Raw genomic sequence first — 14,652 nt, 5'->3', positions numbered from 1 at the left:
AGATCCATGATAAAGAATATTTCTAAAAAGAAAATTAAGCTTTCAGGAAAGATAAAAGAGAAAAATGTCTAATCGTCTATTTAGCTTCTCTGTTTTATTTATCCTTCAAAGACAAGTTCATATGTCTTGTCCTAAACAAATTCTTCTAAGAAATACAAACCATTAACTAAATGTAATTTGGCTGCATTGAACCTCCTGGTAATTTTGACTATATCTTTGCTCCTATTAGAACCTAGGTAATTAACAATTATAAAGTGCTATGTATAGATGTTTTATTTCCCCTAATCTATAAATTCCTTGAGGTCAGGGACCTTGCTAGATTTAGCTTTCTACTTATGTGGCCATTGTTTTATAAAGATGAGGATCTTCGATGTATATTGGTCAAACAAATCCTACTTTATCTATTCCACAGAAAATTGAATTGTCTTTGCTACCTTTTTTCTCCTTTCTTTTCACAGGATCAACATACTCTTTTGGTAAAGTATCAGGGTTTGGTTGTAAAGCAGTTAGTTCATCAAAATAAGAAAACTGGACAGGGAGCTGATCCCTTGAGCGATGAATTAGACAAAGAACAACACAATGTCACCAATACAACTCGTAAAGAACTTCAGGAACTTTCTTTATCCATCAAGGACCTTGTTCTGAAATCCAGGAAATCATCTGTAACAGAAGAGTAATGATCTTAATTTACTTTTGTTAGTAGTAAGCAGGAAAGGTAAAGATGAGTGGTCACAAACAATAACCACAGCCCCCTACACTGCCCATCAGCCTTCTCCCCCATGGACAATTCAAATAAAGTAGTGGCACTGTATTAAATGTAAATCTTACAAGGATGTGAATTTTTGTAAATTAGATTTCCCCCATGAAACTTTTTGCTTTCACATAAATTCTATGTGCAACTTTTCATATAAAAATTATTTTCACATAATTCTAAAAATTACACACTTCAGGCTTATTTTCTTCCAGATGTTAAGTAAAGAATAAAATTTTGATATTTTTCATCTCTAGGAAAGGATTCACTGATTTGCTAGTTGATTTTAAGCATCATTCCTATTCTTAAATAAACTTAGGTAGAAACTTAAAATGTAGTTTTTTTTTTTTTTTTTAAGAAAAATATTCTTTTGGTGTCATAAATAAAAATGAATCACAGATTCTTTTGAATTAATAGAGAATGCTTCATCTAAATGCTACGTTCAAGTAAATGCTAAAATGCAGAAACTTTGAAAACCTCTTGTTGTACAAAGGGGTTTCATTATGATATTTGCGTATATACATAAAGTGTACTTTGATTAAATTCATCCCATCTGTATTACTCCTTTTAATCCCTCTCCAAAATCTTTTTTATTATGAAGGTTTGGCTCCTATTTTTAGCAAGTAGAGGACCTCCCATATAAAACTTTTCAGGGACTTCAGGGATGACTTCACAGGTAAGAAGTACACCATAGGAGCTCATGCACTGCTGTGCTCTGTTATAAACAAGCTGCTGACAACAGGCAGAGAAATCATGAAATTTATTGCAGGTAGGTATAAATCACATTTTATACTGGAATGAGTAAAAATTTAATACAAAGATTTTTTTCTTTGCTTGACCTGGTTGCATTTCTAAATTTTTTCCCTTCAGTAGCTGCTCTAACATTTAGGAAGAACCTGTGAGACAAATAGCTGCCAGCGATGAGAGGATCTATAAATGTACCTATATCATTGGAATCTGTTTTCAAAAGTAAAACCCTTATTAAAAAGTAGGTAAAGATTGTTAGTTATAGCTAATGAAAATAGTTGTTTGGAGTACTCATTTCAACCAAATGAATTTTAAGCAACAATTTATTACAAATTAAAAAGGAATTATTTTGGATATAATAAATTAAATCTCAAATATTGAAAGAGTTTTTTTATATAATTCCATATATGACATTTAAAACTTTATACTTTAAAATATTTCAGTACAAAGATCAGACTACCTCTTTTTCATTTTAGAGAAAGGTACTAACCCTGAGTGAAAGTACTTAATGTAATTGCTGACGAAGCATTCTTAATAAAGTTGACAGAACTGTAACATTAAAAATGTTTTCCCGTGGGTAATTTTCTATTGTATATTTTCATATGGGGCAGAGGAAGAAAAATGACAACGTCTCTGTGACTATCCCAATTTCGTTTTGTTCATTAAGTTTCCAAAATATTTACTACACAGTCTTATTTTTTTAATTCAACCTTTGTTTAAGAGCCTGAGCATTTATGTTTTAGCAAATACCAAAGTAATCTATGTTCGTGTTAAACTAGATCACAAAAAGTAATGAGAAGATACAATGAAACAAATAAAGTCATTCTGATTTAATTTGTGAATGTAAAATAGAATATACAGTGAAACAAATAATTCTGTCCTAATTTGTTTTAAATTGTTTTATTTGTCAAAACAATTCTTATTTTTCCACATTAAATAAAAAACATTTTTGTTTTGTAAATAAAATTATGTGACTGATTTTGTATATAAACATCTAATTTCATTAAATAAAGTAGAAATTGTTAAAATGTTTATCTACTCTGATCTTTAATGTTCAGGCTTAAAAATACTATTGTATTTTAAATAAAGTTGCCTATCATTCTATTACATTTTATGGTTTTTTAATTAATGCTAGAACTAATTGATGGATACAATCTGTGTAATATATATTTTAGATTCCCAATATTAAAGTATTCTATTTTTCTTATACAAAAAACAATTCCATAATTCTCAGTTTCTTTCATTACTTGAAAGTTTGTCACTCAGTAACCATTTCATCTTACTAAATCATTTCCCAATTAGCCAGATGCCGGCAGATGTGCAGCCGTATTCTTACATCTGTGAGTTCCTGTTATTGCAGTTCTTATAGGGATGCTGGAAAACGTGCCCAGGCATTCGTGTTCTTCTGCCTGTTCCACTTACAGACCCGTGTGTTTTTGAAGAGCCCAAAGAGCACTACTTTTGGCCATCTCAATAGTAGCGTGTATCATTAAAATCACATTGTATTTTGAGAAAACACCTTAATGCTATATTAGAACAACAAAACGTAGAAGTTGCTGAACAAAAATGCAGAACCTTCTTGAATATTTTGGAGAAGTGTTTTAGTCAGATCGAAAGCACCAAAAATGAAGTCAAGATGCAGCAGTGATCTGTAGTGGAGGAGTAGAATACATGTAGCATATAGATCAGAAGGAAATATTTCAGTGCTTTTTTTCGAAATGCCACACAACCCAGGCCCAAATGGGATTTCTTTTCTATCAAAAAGTATCTTGTGTAAATTGAGTAAAGTGGAAGGGTGGAAGATTTCCTCTATTTCACTAAAGCCAGTGAAGCCTTTACCCCAGCATGTATCAGAAAGGAGATATAGCACTCCCCGGAGATGTACATTTCCATGCCAACCTGGAAACACTACTAAAGTGACTATTAAAATGACCTACAGTCACATGGGTTGTTCTACCTTAAGTAAGTGAATGAAAGAATAAACAAAAGACAGAAGAGACTCCAAACTAAAAAAGAAACCCTGACTTTTAGCTTTTAAAAAAAAAAGTTTATTCCACTTTCCTCACAAAACAAGGAATAACTACTTTAAACATGTATTAAATTTCTTTACATCCCTAGTGATCTTACTTCTTTTACCACACTTACCCCTAATTGCATCTCTTTTCTTTTAAATGTATGCAGCCATTCCATTGGTGTTTGTTTTGAGAAGCAGGAAGGACAGTACAGGCAGGGTTCTGTTGGGATGGAATAAAGAGAAGACTTGGTGTACTTAAAACCTTAGTCAACAATTTTCTGGATCTTTTATGACAGCTGAATACCAAAAGCAATTGTAAATTTTAGGAATATGTCTCACTTTTAATCAGATGGTGAAAATCAAGAATTAATAGTGTTTGGACAGTGCTGTTGGAGAAGAAATGAAATTCAAACTGTCTTCACAGCTGGAAGGCCATACATATCCCATGAACTGAATCCTAAAAGAAAAAGTATTTTTTAACCTCAAAAGGGAAGGAGGGTATTTCTGGGAACAGAAAAGAAGTGCAGAAGCACTGTGACATGAATGACCATAAATAATGAGACACTTGGAGAATGTGAATTGTGAAATATCATCTGGAAAATATAAGATGAACTGGAGAGAACAGAGAGGGAATCATAAAATGTCTTGTGTACTAATCTGACAGGCCGGGAAGTGGCTCAAGCAGTAACAGCGCCTGCCTAGCAAACATGAGGTCCTGAGTTCAGACCCTTTAAAAGATTAAATCAGTCAGGAAAATAAGATGATTATATTTGCTTTTTAGAAAGATCATGTCCATTTTGGAGGGCAATTTGATAATTTACCAAAGTCTGTTAAGATGTACATATTATTTGTGAAATCAGTGCCTTCCTTTTTTTGAGAAGTAAAATAATTACTATTCCCCATTTTCCAGTAGAAGAGGAACAAAGACAATAGGTCTTGCACAGGAAGGATGGTTATCTTCTTGACTGAAATACTTGTTTATTCAGATACTAGTCCACCAAAGAAAAGCCCATTGACTAAGTAGTCAAGTTAAAACAAAAGTTCCAAAGTTTGTCTTTTATGTTTCTTGCTATTCAATGTAAAGAAGTCAATGTAAAGAAGCGAGAGCACACAAGGGAGGAGTGAGGATAGGTAAGACACCTAAAAAACTATCTAGCATTTGTTGCCCTTAACGCAGAGAAACTAAAGCAGATACCTTAAAGCAACTGAGGCCAATAGGAAAAGGGGAACAGGTACTAGAGAAAAGGTTAGATCAAAAAGAATTAACCTAGAAGGTAACACCCACGCACAGGAAATCAATGTGAGTCAATGCCCTGTATAGCTATCCTAATCTCAACTAGCAAAAACCCTTGTTCCTTCCTATTATTGCTTATACTCTCTCTACAACAAAATTAGAAATAAGGGCACAATAGTTTCTGCTGGGTATTGAGGGGGGGGAGAGGGAGGGGGTGGAGTGGGTGGTAAGGGAGGGGGTGGGGCAGGGGGGAGAAATGAACCAAGCCTTGTATGCACATATGAATAATAAAAGAAAAATGGAAAAAAAAAAGTCAAAACACATTGTTAAACTGTTTTCCTACTGAGCTTGTAGCCCTTAATCTAAATCTATTGTATACATGTCGAGATTAGATTAATGCATAAAAAGACATGGCATAAATTTGGTATAGAAAATGTAGTTGCTTAAATAATACCTAACAAATGTAAATGAACTTAATGTCCTAGGTTTTTCTTCTCCCCCTTTTCCTACCTAAGTTCTTATTATTAATATTTTATAAATGAATGCTCAGCATAAATTTTTGGTTTATTCATATATGCATACAATGTTTGGGTCATTTGTCCCCCCTACCCCCCATCCCCTCCCTCTGCCCCCACCCCCTTGCTTCCAGGCAGAAACTGTTCTGCCTTTATCTCTAATTTCTTTGAAGAGAGAGTATAAACAATAATAAGAAGGACAAAGCATTTTTGCTAGTTGAGATAAGGATAGCTATACAGGGAGATTCCTAGCATTGCTTCCATGTACAAATGTGTTACATTCTAAGTTGATTCTTCTTGAACTAATTCCTGATCCCCTTCTCCTATTGGCCCCTGTCACTTTAAAGTTTCTGCATTAGTTCCTTTCCATTGAGGACATCAAATACTATCATGTTTTTTGGGTTTCTTACCTATGCTCATACCTCCTGTGTGTGCTCTTGCCTTATCATGTGACCAAAGTCCAATCACATATGTGGATCTAAAGTCCACATATGAGGAAGAACATAACGATTATTGGTCTTCTGAGCCTGGCTGACCTTGCTCAGAATGATGTTCTCCATTTCCATCCATTTACTTGCAAATTATAAGATTTTATTCTTCATGGCTGAGTAAAATTCCATTGTGTATAAATACCACATTTTCTTAATCCATTCATCAGTAGTGGGGCATCTTGGCTGTTTCCATAACTTGGTTATTGTGAATAGCTCTGCAATAAACATGGGTGTGCAAGTGCCTATGGAGTAACCTGTACAACATTCCTTTGCATATATCCCCAGGAGTAGGATTGCTGGATCATATAGCAGATCTATGTTTAGACTTTTAAGATGCTTCCAAATTTTTTTCCATAGTGGGTTGCACCGGCTTGCATTCCCACCAAGCAGTGTATGAGGGTTCCTTTTTCCCCACATCCTCCACCAACACGTTTTGTTGGTGGTGTTTTTGATGATAGCTACTCTAATGGGTAAGGTGGAATCTTAGTGTGGTTTTGATTTGCATTTCCTTTATGGCTAGAGATGGTGAGCATTTTTTCATGTGTTTTTTGGCCATTTGAATTTCTTCTTTTGAGAAAGTTCTGTTTAGTTCACTTGCTCATCTCTTTATTGATTCATTAATTTTGGGAGAGTTTAGTTTTTTGAGGACCCTATATATTCTGGTTATCAGTCCTTTGTCTGATGTGTAGCTGTTAAATATTTTCTCCCACTCTGTGGGTGGTCTCTTCACTTTAGAGACCATTTCTTTTGTTGTGCAGAAGCTTTTTAACTTTATGAAGTCCCATTTGTCCATTCTTTCTCTTAGTTGCTGAGCTGCTGGGGTTCTATTGAAGAAGTCCTTGCCTATACCTATACTTCCAAAGTGTTCCCTACTCTTTCCTGTACCAACTTTAGAGTTTGGGGTCTGATATTAAGGTCCTTGATACATTTTGAGTTGATACTAGTACAGGGTGATAAACATGGATCTAGTTTCAGTTTTTTGCAGATGGCTAACCACTTTTCCCAACAACATTTGTTGAAGAGGCTGCCTTTTCACCATCATGTATTTTTAACGCCTTTGTCAAAATAAGTGGTTATAGTTGTGTGGCTTCATATCTGGGTCCTCTGTTCTGTTCCACTAATCTTCATGTCTGTTTTTGTGCCAGTACCATGCTGTTTTTATTGCTATTGCTTTGTAATAGAGTTTGAAGTCAGGTATTGTGACACCTCCAGCATTGCTCTTTTTGCTGAGTATTGCCTTGGCTATTCTCGGTCTCTTCTGTTTCCAAATGAATTTTAGGATAGATTTTTCAATCTCTTTGATAACTATCATTGGGATTTTGATGGAAATTGCATTAAACATGTAGATTGCTTTTGGTAGTAGAGCCTTTTTTACTATGTTGATTCTACCAATCCATGAGCACAGGAGATCTCTCCACCTTCTGTAGTCTTCCTTGATATCTTTTTTCAGGGGTTTGTAGTTCTCTTTGTAGAGGTCATTCACATCCTTTGTTAAGTTTACGCCTAGGTATTTGATTTTTTTTGAGACTATTGTAAATGGAACTGTTTCCATAGATATTTTCTCAGTTTGTTCATTATTAGTGTATAGAAAAGCTAATGATTTTTGTAAGGTGATTTTATATCCTGCCACCTTTCAGCATAAATTTTAGTGTTGAAGAAAACAGAAGGAAAAGAAACACTATTAGATATTTCATTGTATGGCAACCATTATTCACAGCCACTTTAAAAATATTTTATTGATTCAGAAAATCACAGTATATTAAGTGAAAAGTGGAATACAGACCTGTGATGGATTTAGAACAACCCACCCAAATTATGGCACCTTGACATTTGAGAAGTCCACAGAAGTAGGTCCCTCTAACCTCGTCTTTTTCCCTCAAAGAGCAGGTTACAAGTCCTTCATGTGAGAAGTTGTGGAGAGTATATTACAAAAAGCCTATGAGAACTGGACGTAAGCAAGTCGAGATGCGGCTTAATTGCTTTTACCTGTAGGCCTAGCTAGGCAAGCCCCAGCCACAAAACAGAAAAAAGCAGAACAGCTGCATCTCCTAAGCTTGTGTTCAGAGAAGCAGGAACACAGGTTTCTCCTGTTACAATGTCACACCCCTCCCTGAGCTCCACCCTGTTTGCTGCTGTTTATAAAAGGCCCCTGAAGGAAGGCTGGGGGCTTTTGTTTTTTGCTTTTGGCTTTTACATTGGGTTTTGGCTTGATTCTTTTGCTTTGGGCTTTTTGGTGTAGGAAGCTTTTGGAAGGGAAAAGAATTACTGAAGGTAAAAGAATTGCAGGGAAATTGCTGAAGGAAAAAGAATGGCTAAAGAGGGGTTGATAGAAGAACTTTAACATAGGTCTTAGAAAAGCAAAGCCAAAGAAAGAACTTTAACATAGGCTGTAGAAGCTAAAGAAAAGCCAAAGAGAACATGAGATAGTGCAAGATAGAGGAATGAGACTTTGCAAGTTGAGTACTGAGGCTTTAAGAAAGCTAAAGAGAGAATGCTAAACAAAAGGTGCAAGCCTGGGGGCAAAAGTCTTTAAGAGTGATTAAGCTAAAGATAAGCTAAGAGAAAATGTGGGACAGTGTGAGTCTCAAGAAAGAGGTACAGTTTTATTTATTTATTTATTTTTAAATTTTTATTTTATTCATATGTGCATTAAATGTTTGGGTCATTTCTCCCCCCTTCCCTCACGACCTCCCTTACCCCCCACCCCCTCTCTCTCCCCCCCACCCACTCACTACGAGGCAGAAACTATTTTGCCCTTATCTCTAATTTTGTTGAAGAGAGAGTATAAGCAATAATAGGAAGGATCAAGGGTTTTTGCCAGTTGAGATAAGGATATACAGGGAGTTGACTCGCATTGATTTTTTGTGCGTGTGTTACCTTTTTTGTGCGTGTGTTACCTTCTAGGTTAATTCTTCTTGAACTAACCTTTTCTCTAGTTCCTGGTCCCCCTCTCCTATTGGCCTCAGTTGCCCCAAAGTATCTGCTTTAGTTTCTCTGTGTTGAGGGCAATAAATGCCATCTAGTTTCTTGGGTGTCTTATCTATCCTCATACCTCCTTTGTGTGCTCTTGCCTCATCATGTGATCAAAGTCCAATCCCCTTGTTGTGTTTGCCCTTGATCTAATGTCTGCATATGAGGGAGAACATATGATTTTTGGTCTTTTGGGCCAGGCTAACCTCACTCAGAATGATGTTCTCCAATTCCATCCATTTACCAGTGAATGATAACATTTTGTTCTTCTTCATGGCTGCATAAAATTCCACTGTGTACAAATACATTTTCTTGATCCATTTGTCAGTAGTGGGGCATCTTGGCTGTTTCCATAACTTGGCTATTGTGAATAGTGCTGCAATAAACATGGGTGTGCAGGTGCCTCTGGAGTAACCTGTATCACATTCTTTTGGGTATATCCCCAAGAGTGGTATTGCTGGGTCATATGGTAGATCAATGTTTAGATTTTTAAATAGCCTCCAAATTTTTTTTTCAGAGTGGTTTTACTAGTTTACATTCCCACCAGCAGTGGAAGAGGGTTCCTTTTTCCCCACATCCTCGCCAACACCTGTTGGTGGTGGTGTTGCTAATCATGGCTGTTCTAACAGAGGTGAGGTGGAATCTTAGTGTGGTTTTAATTTGCATTTCCTTTATTGCTATAGATGTGGAGCATTTTTTCATGTGTTTTTTGGCCATTTGAGTTTCTTCTTTTGAGAAAGTTCTGTTTAGTTCACTTGCCCATTTCTTTATTGGTTCATTAATTTGGGGAGAATTTAGTTTTTTAAGTTCCCTATATATTCTGGTTATCAGTCCTTTGTCTGAAATGTAGCTGGCAAATATTTTCTCCCACTCTGTGGGCGTTCTCTTCAGTTTAGAGACCATTTCTTTTGTTGAGCAGAAGCTTTTTAGTTTTATGAAGTCCCATTTATCTATGCTATCTCTTAGTTGCTGTGCTGCTGGGGTTCCATTGAGAAATTTCTTGCCTATACCTATTAATTCCAGAGTATTTCCTACTCTTTCCTGTACCAACTTTAGAGTTTGGGGTCTGATATTGAGATCCTTAATCCATTTTGAGTTAATATTGGTATAGGGTGATAAATGTGGATCTAGTTTCAGTTTTTTGCAGACTACTAACCAGTTTTCCCAGCAGTTTTTGTTGAAGAGGCTGCTATTTCTCCATCGTATATTTTTAGCTCCTTTGTCAAAGACAAGTTGGTTATAGTTGTGTGGCTTCATATCTGGAGCCTCTATTCTGTTCCACTGGTCTTCATGTCTGTTTTTGTGCCAGTACCGTGCTGTTTTTATTGTTATTGCTATCTAATATAGTTTGAAGTCAGGTATCGTGATACCTCCTGCATTGTTCTTTTGACTGAGTGTTGCCTTGGCTATTGGTGGCCTCTTGTGTTTCCATATAAATTTAATGGTAGATTTTTCAATCTCTTTAATGAATGTCATTGGAATTTTGATGGGAATTGCATTAAACATGTAGATTACTTTGGGGAGTATAGACATTTTTACTATGTTGATTCTACCAATCCATGAGCATGGGAGATCTCTCCACTTTCTATAGTCTTCCTCAATCTCTTTCTTCAGAAGTTTATAGTTCTCCTTGTAGAGGTGGTTCACATCCTTTGTTAGGTTTACACCTAGGTATCTTTTTTTTTTTAGGCTATTGTAAATGGAATTATTTTCATATATTCTTTTTCAGTTTGTTCATTATTAGTCCTTAATGAACATTGATGCAAAAATCCTCAAAAATAAATAATGGCAAACCAAATTTAACAACACATCAAAAAGATCATTCACCACGACCAAGTAGGCTTCATCCCAGTAATGCAGGGGTGGTTCAACATACGAAAATCAATAAACATAATAAACCACATTAAGAGAAGCAAAGACAAATACCACTTGATCATCTCAATAGATGCAGAAAAAGCCTTTGATAAGCTCCAACACCCTTTCATGATAAAAGCTCTAAGAAAACTAGGAATAGAAGGAAAGTACCTCAACATTATAAAAGCTATATATGACAAACCTACAGCCAGCATTATACTTAATGGTGAAAAACTGAAACCATTCCCTCTAAAATCAGGAACTAGACAAGGATGCCTACTATCTCCACTCCTATTCAACATTGTACAGGAATTCCTAGCCAGAGCAATTAGGCAAGAAGAAAGAATAAAATGAATACAAATAGGTAAGGAAACTGTCAAAATATCCCTATTTGCAGATGATATGATCCTATACCTTAAAGACCCAAAAACTCTACTCAAAAGTTCCTAGACACCATCAATAGCTAGCAAGGTAGCAGGATATAAAATCAACATAGAAAAATCATTAGCATTTCTATACACTAATAGAGGTAAGGTTTTAAAGACGACTTTAGAAGTAAGGTTTTAAAGAGCTGCAAAGAGTAAGGCCTTAAAGAATAAAGATAGAGAAAAGAAGCAATTAGGGTTGGGTGTCTCCACCTGAACACCCAACACATATGACCCCACTTTCTATCTATCTGTCTATCCTGTGTCTTTTCTGAATCTCTAGTTGCCCCCTAGTTAAGCCCAGTTAGGTTCAATAATAACCAGGAGCAAGAGAAAAAGCTTACTCTAACAAGGGAGGGAGCAAAAAACAGTGCCCCCTCCAAGAGTTAACTTCTACACCTGGAGAAAATGAACATCTTTAAGTTTCTTCCAGTTTATTACCATTGGATCATGACACTCTCCCCTCCACACACACTTTGTCCAATTATAATTCACAACTATTCATCCTTTATCAAACCTAAGCATTGAAACACACAATATCACTGTTCTCTTTGAAAGTCTCCCATGTCATGTAAAACTAGCATGATATATTTGATATATTGTAAGAACTTTTGTAAATGCCACAATGTACCCCCAGCACAACAATGAAAATAAATAAACTTCTACTAAATGAATTTGTATGCTTTTGTTAATTTGTCTTTTGTTGTAGGGGCCTCATCATGGGAAAGAATTATTTCTCATTCTCTTTAATAGTTACAGCAAGTTATAGGTTTTCTAATTTAAATATACTGTGTAACTGTAAAATAGTTATACATATATATATATATAAATAGTTACACAAACACCTAAACATTTCCTTAATGTATATGTTATGTATATACATATATATATAATGTATATGTTAACATATACATAAAATTCTAAAGAGATATGGAAAGATTTGGGCTATGACTATTCTTAGATTGTAAGACATTTTAAATTTTCTATATATTTTTTCAATTCTTCCAGATTTTCTGCAAAAAGCATTTTTTTATTATTCAATAAACACACTTAAAAATAAATATTCTATAATGCAAAAAAAGATAGAAGAGGACTAGACAGAGTCAAATGCAAATTGTTTTATAACTGATAAAATTTTTTACATAAGGACTAGAATGCTAGAATGTAGGAATGGTGAAAAATCAGATATCTCATTTTAAAAAATAGAACCAATAGAAGGTGGGCAAAGTTGAGGCTGATGGAGAACAAATGAGGATAGAGAAGTGTCTAAGATGACAGGTGGATGATTGTTCTATGCCCTTAGGTAGAAAAACCAGCAGACTAAGAGGATGGGGGGGCGAAGAAGGTGAAGATTTTCATTTGGGACTGAGATGTCTGCAGACCTCTAGACAGGATCACAATAAATAACAAGGTACCAATCTGGAACCTTGGAGAGATGTCAGATAAGACTATAGATTAGGGGGTTGTAGAATATAACTGTTGAATGGTTTGATAAGGACCACCATGGAGAATGCAGAGAAGCTTTCTGAACAGAGGATTAATCTCTAGGAAGAGTGATTTGAGTGAGTCAAAGAGCCTGAGGATGCTTACAGTAAAGAGGAAAACAGTGAAACTAAGTTACTAAACAAATTTCAAAAAGAAACAGGTATGACCAGAGCTGAGAAGTTTCCTATAAAATTAAAGGCAGTACTCTTTGAAACATCTATGATCTTAATGAAGTGTTTTTGTTTGTTTGGGGAGAGTGATACAAATCAAGGAGAAATTGTAACAAGTTGAGAAGGCAAAGGAGGTTCTGCAATTGAATCAGTATAGATTACCCCCTCAAAAAGCATAGTGTAAACCAAGAGAGCAATGGCCCATGACCAGTTGGAAACATGGACACTTGTACCGCTCCTAGAAGCTGCTTCCTTATCTATAGGAGGAGGAAAACAGTGCCCATTCACTGAGTGTTAATGAGGATCAGATTCTATTACTGAGGAAATATACCTGTGTCTTCCACTGAATCAGAATTTGTTGTTGCTAACCACGATGTTTTCATTTTCATCTTACTCATCAAAGTCAGGTGAATAAAATATACAAAGTTAATTGATTCTGCATTTCCTTAGCTCAAGTTCCTTGATTTTATGTAACTGAGTTTGTCATCAAAATATTAGCATATGCCTTTAACATTTAGAACAAGGAGAGTTTAACTTTGTTCCAGGAATAAGACAGAATATTTCTTCTTTCATTCCTTCTAAAACTGGAGAAATGGCTTCAAATGGAGGATCTAAAGACAAATATTACTTGTTCTACATATCAGTGTGACCCACTCAGAATTCATTATGGGTTAGTTCGATATCCAAACCTTTCTTTAGATCCAACTCTTGACATCTTTGGCCAACTTTCATGCTTTGAATTGAAGATTTAAAAAAAAAATCCAAGTGAATCTGAGTTTAAATGAAGTCATACAACATGGATATGACATAACAATTGCTGACAGCTCATAAGGTAATAGGCAGAAGTCCACCCTTCAGGCACAGAAAGCAGGTAACTACCCGGAGCTATTCTATTCAAATCTAAGGCTCAAAGTTACCAAACTTCCCAAGAAAGAAGAGATAGAGGCCATAAACTCCAGCTCACCTCTCAAGCTACCAAGAACTCAACAGGTGAGACCATGTAGTTTCATCTTTTCCACATAGTTCTACAGAAAAGATCTGTAGTTCAGACATTTCTAATCTAAAGAGAGGGTTTTCTGATAGTCACCAGAAAGCAAAACCAAAAACAAACAAATCAAAAAAAATCATCCTTTTAGAGAATTGTTTTTATAAATATGCTCTTCATTTAGCCTACTCAGTGGAAATTTCTTAAGTATGTATGTGTCTGAATAAATGCTGTGTATTTTAAACTCTTTGGAACTTACCCAGATGTTTCAAGTATTAATACTGGAAGAATTTCCCTTTAAGGATGTCCTGCAGAGGATTTGTTAGTCATAATTTTAAGTAGAAATTGACAAGGACTATTTTTTCAACCCAATAGGAATCAGTTACATGCACGTCATAGACTTGGAGAGAACACAAGGATCCTATTATATTTTTCCTATAAAGTTGAAAAAGCAGCAGTTGGGAGGGCTACTTGGATAGTGCTGGTGACCCATTCTTTTCCTTTTGGAATTAGCCTATGTGTGTATTCGAGGAAAAACTCATCATATATTCTCCTTTCATACTATCTAGACCACAGGAAGAAGAAGCAAGAAAAAGTGAGTTTTCCCCATAACACCTCCTTTGTGCTTTGTTTATGTGGTGTTTTGATTTCTTGATTTTTTTTTTGTAGGACAAGAGATTTTCGTACTTTCCAGTAACTGCTTTGAAGAAAAATTTTGCTTAATAAATATGTATATACCTTTAAGTTTCTTACCAATAAGAGCCAACAGTTATCAAATTTTATTTGCTGAGCTTTCCAGATTTCTCATTTTGAACTCTGGTATTGTCTTCTGAGTTTTTGTAATGGTCTTAATGCTGGGGCTTCATCATCATTGGAAAGGGGGAGAGGAGAGCTGCTGGGTTTAACTTGTGTTAATTTATTTGAATGAATAATAATGAATAATATTATCACTGAGCGTATTTTATGACTGAATTTATATTTCCAGACACATTTTGAAGTCACTCAGGGATT

General features: G+C 35.3%; 2 protein-coding genes across 2 annotated transcripts in view; both read left to right on the top strand.

Moving 5' to 3' along the window:
* The window catches only part of Ufl1 (UFM1 specific ligase 1), a 29,459-nt gene extending 26,852 nt beyond the window's left edge, over positions 1-2,607 (top strand). Inside the window, exon 19 of the mRNA XM_020172410.2 lies at positions 459-2,607. Within this exon, the coding sequence (XP_020027999.1) occupies positions 459-677 (219 nt within the window). The 3' untranslated portion in view covers positions 678-2,607. The remainder of the gene's footprint in view (positions 1-458) is intronic.
* Positions 2,608-14,073: 11,466 nt separating this feature from the next.
* Positions 14,074-14,652, top strand: part of Fhl5 (four and a half LIM domains 5) — a 39,983-nt gene continuing 39,404 nt past the window's right edge. Inside the window, exon 1 of the mRNA XM_020172412.2 lies at positions 14,074-14,236. The gene's annotated coding sequence lies outside the window, so the exon portion shown is untranslated. The remainder of the gene's footprint in view (positions 14,237-14,652) is intronic.

Source organism: Castor canadensis, chromosome 1 (genome assembly GCF_047511655.1).
Source record: "Castor canadensis chromosome 1, mCasCan1.hap1v2, whole genome shotgun sequence".
Lineage (NCBI taxonomy): Eukaryota > Metazoa > Chordata > Mammalia > Rodentia > Castoridae > Castor > Castor canadensis.
The sequence above is the reverse complement of the archived record's forward strand: the minus strand, read 5'-3'. Positions and strand labels throughout refer to the sequence as shown.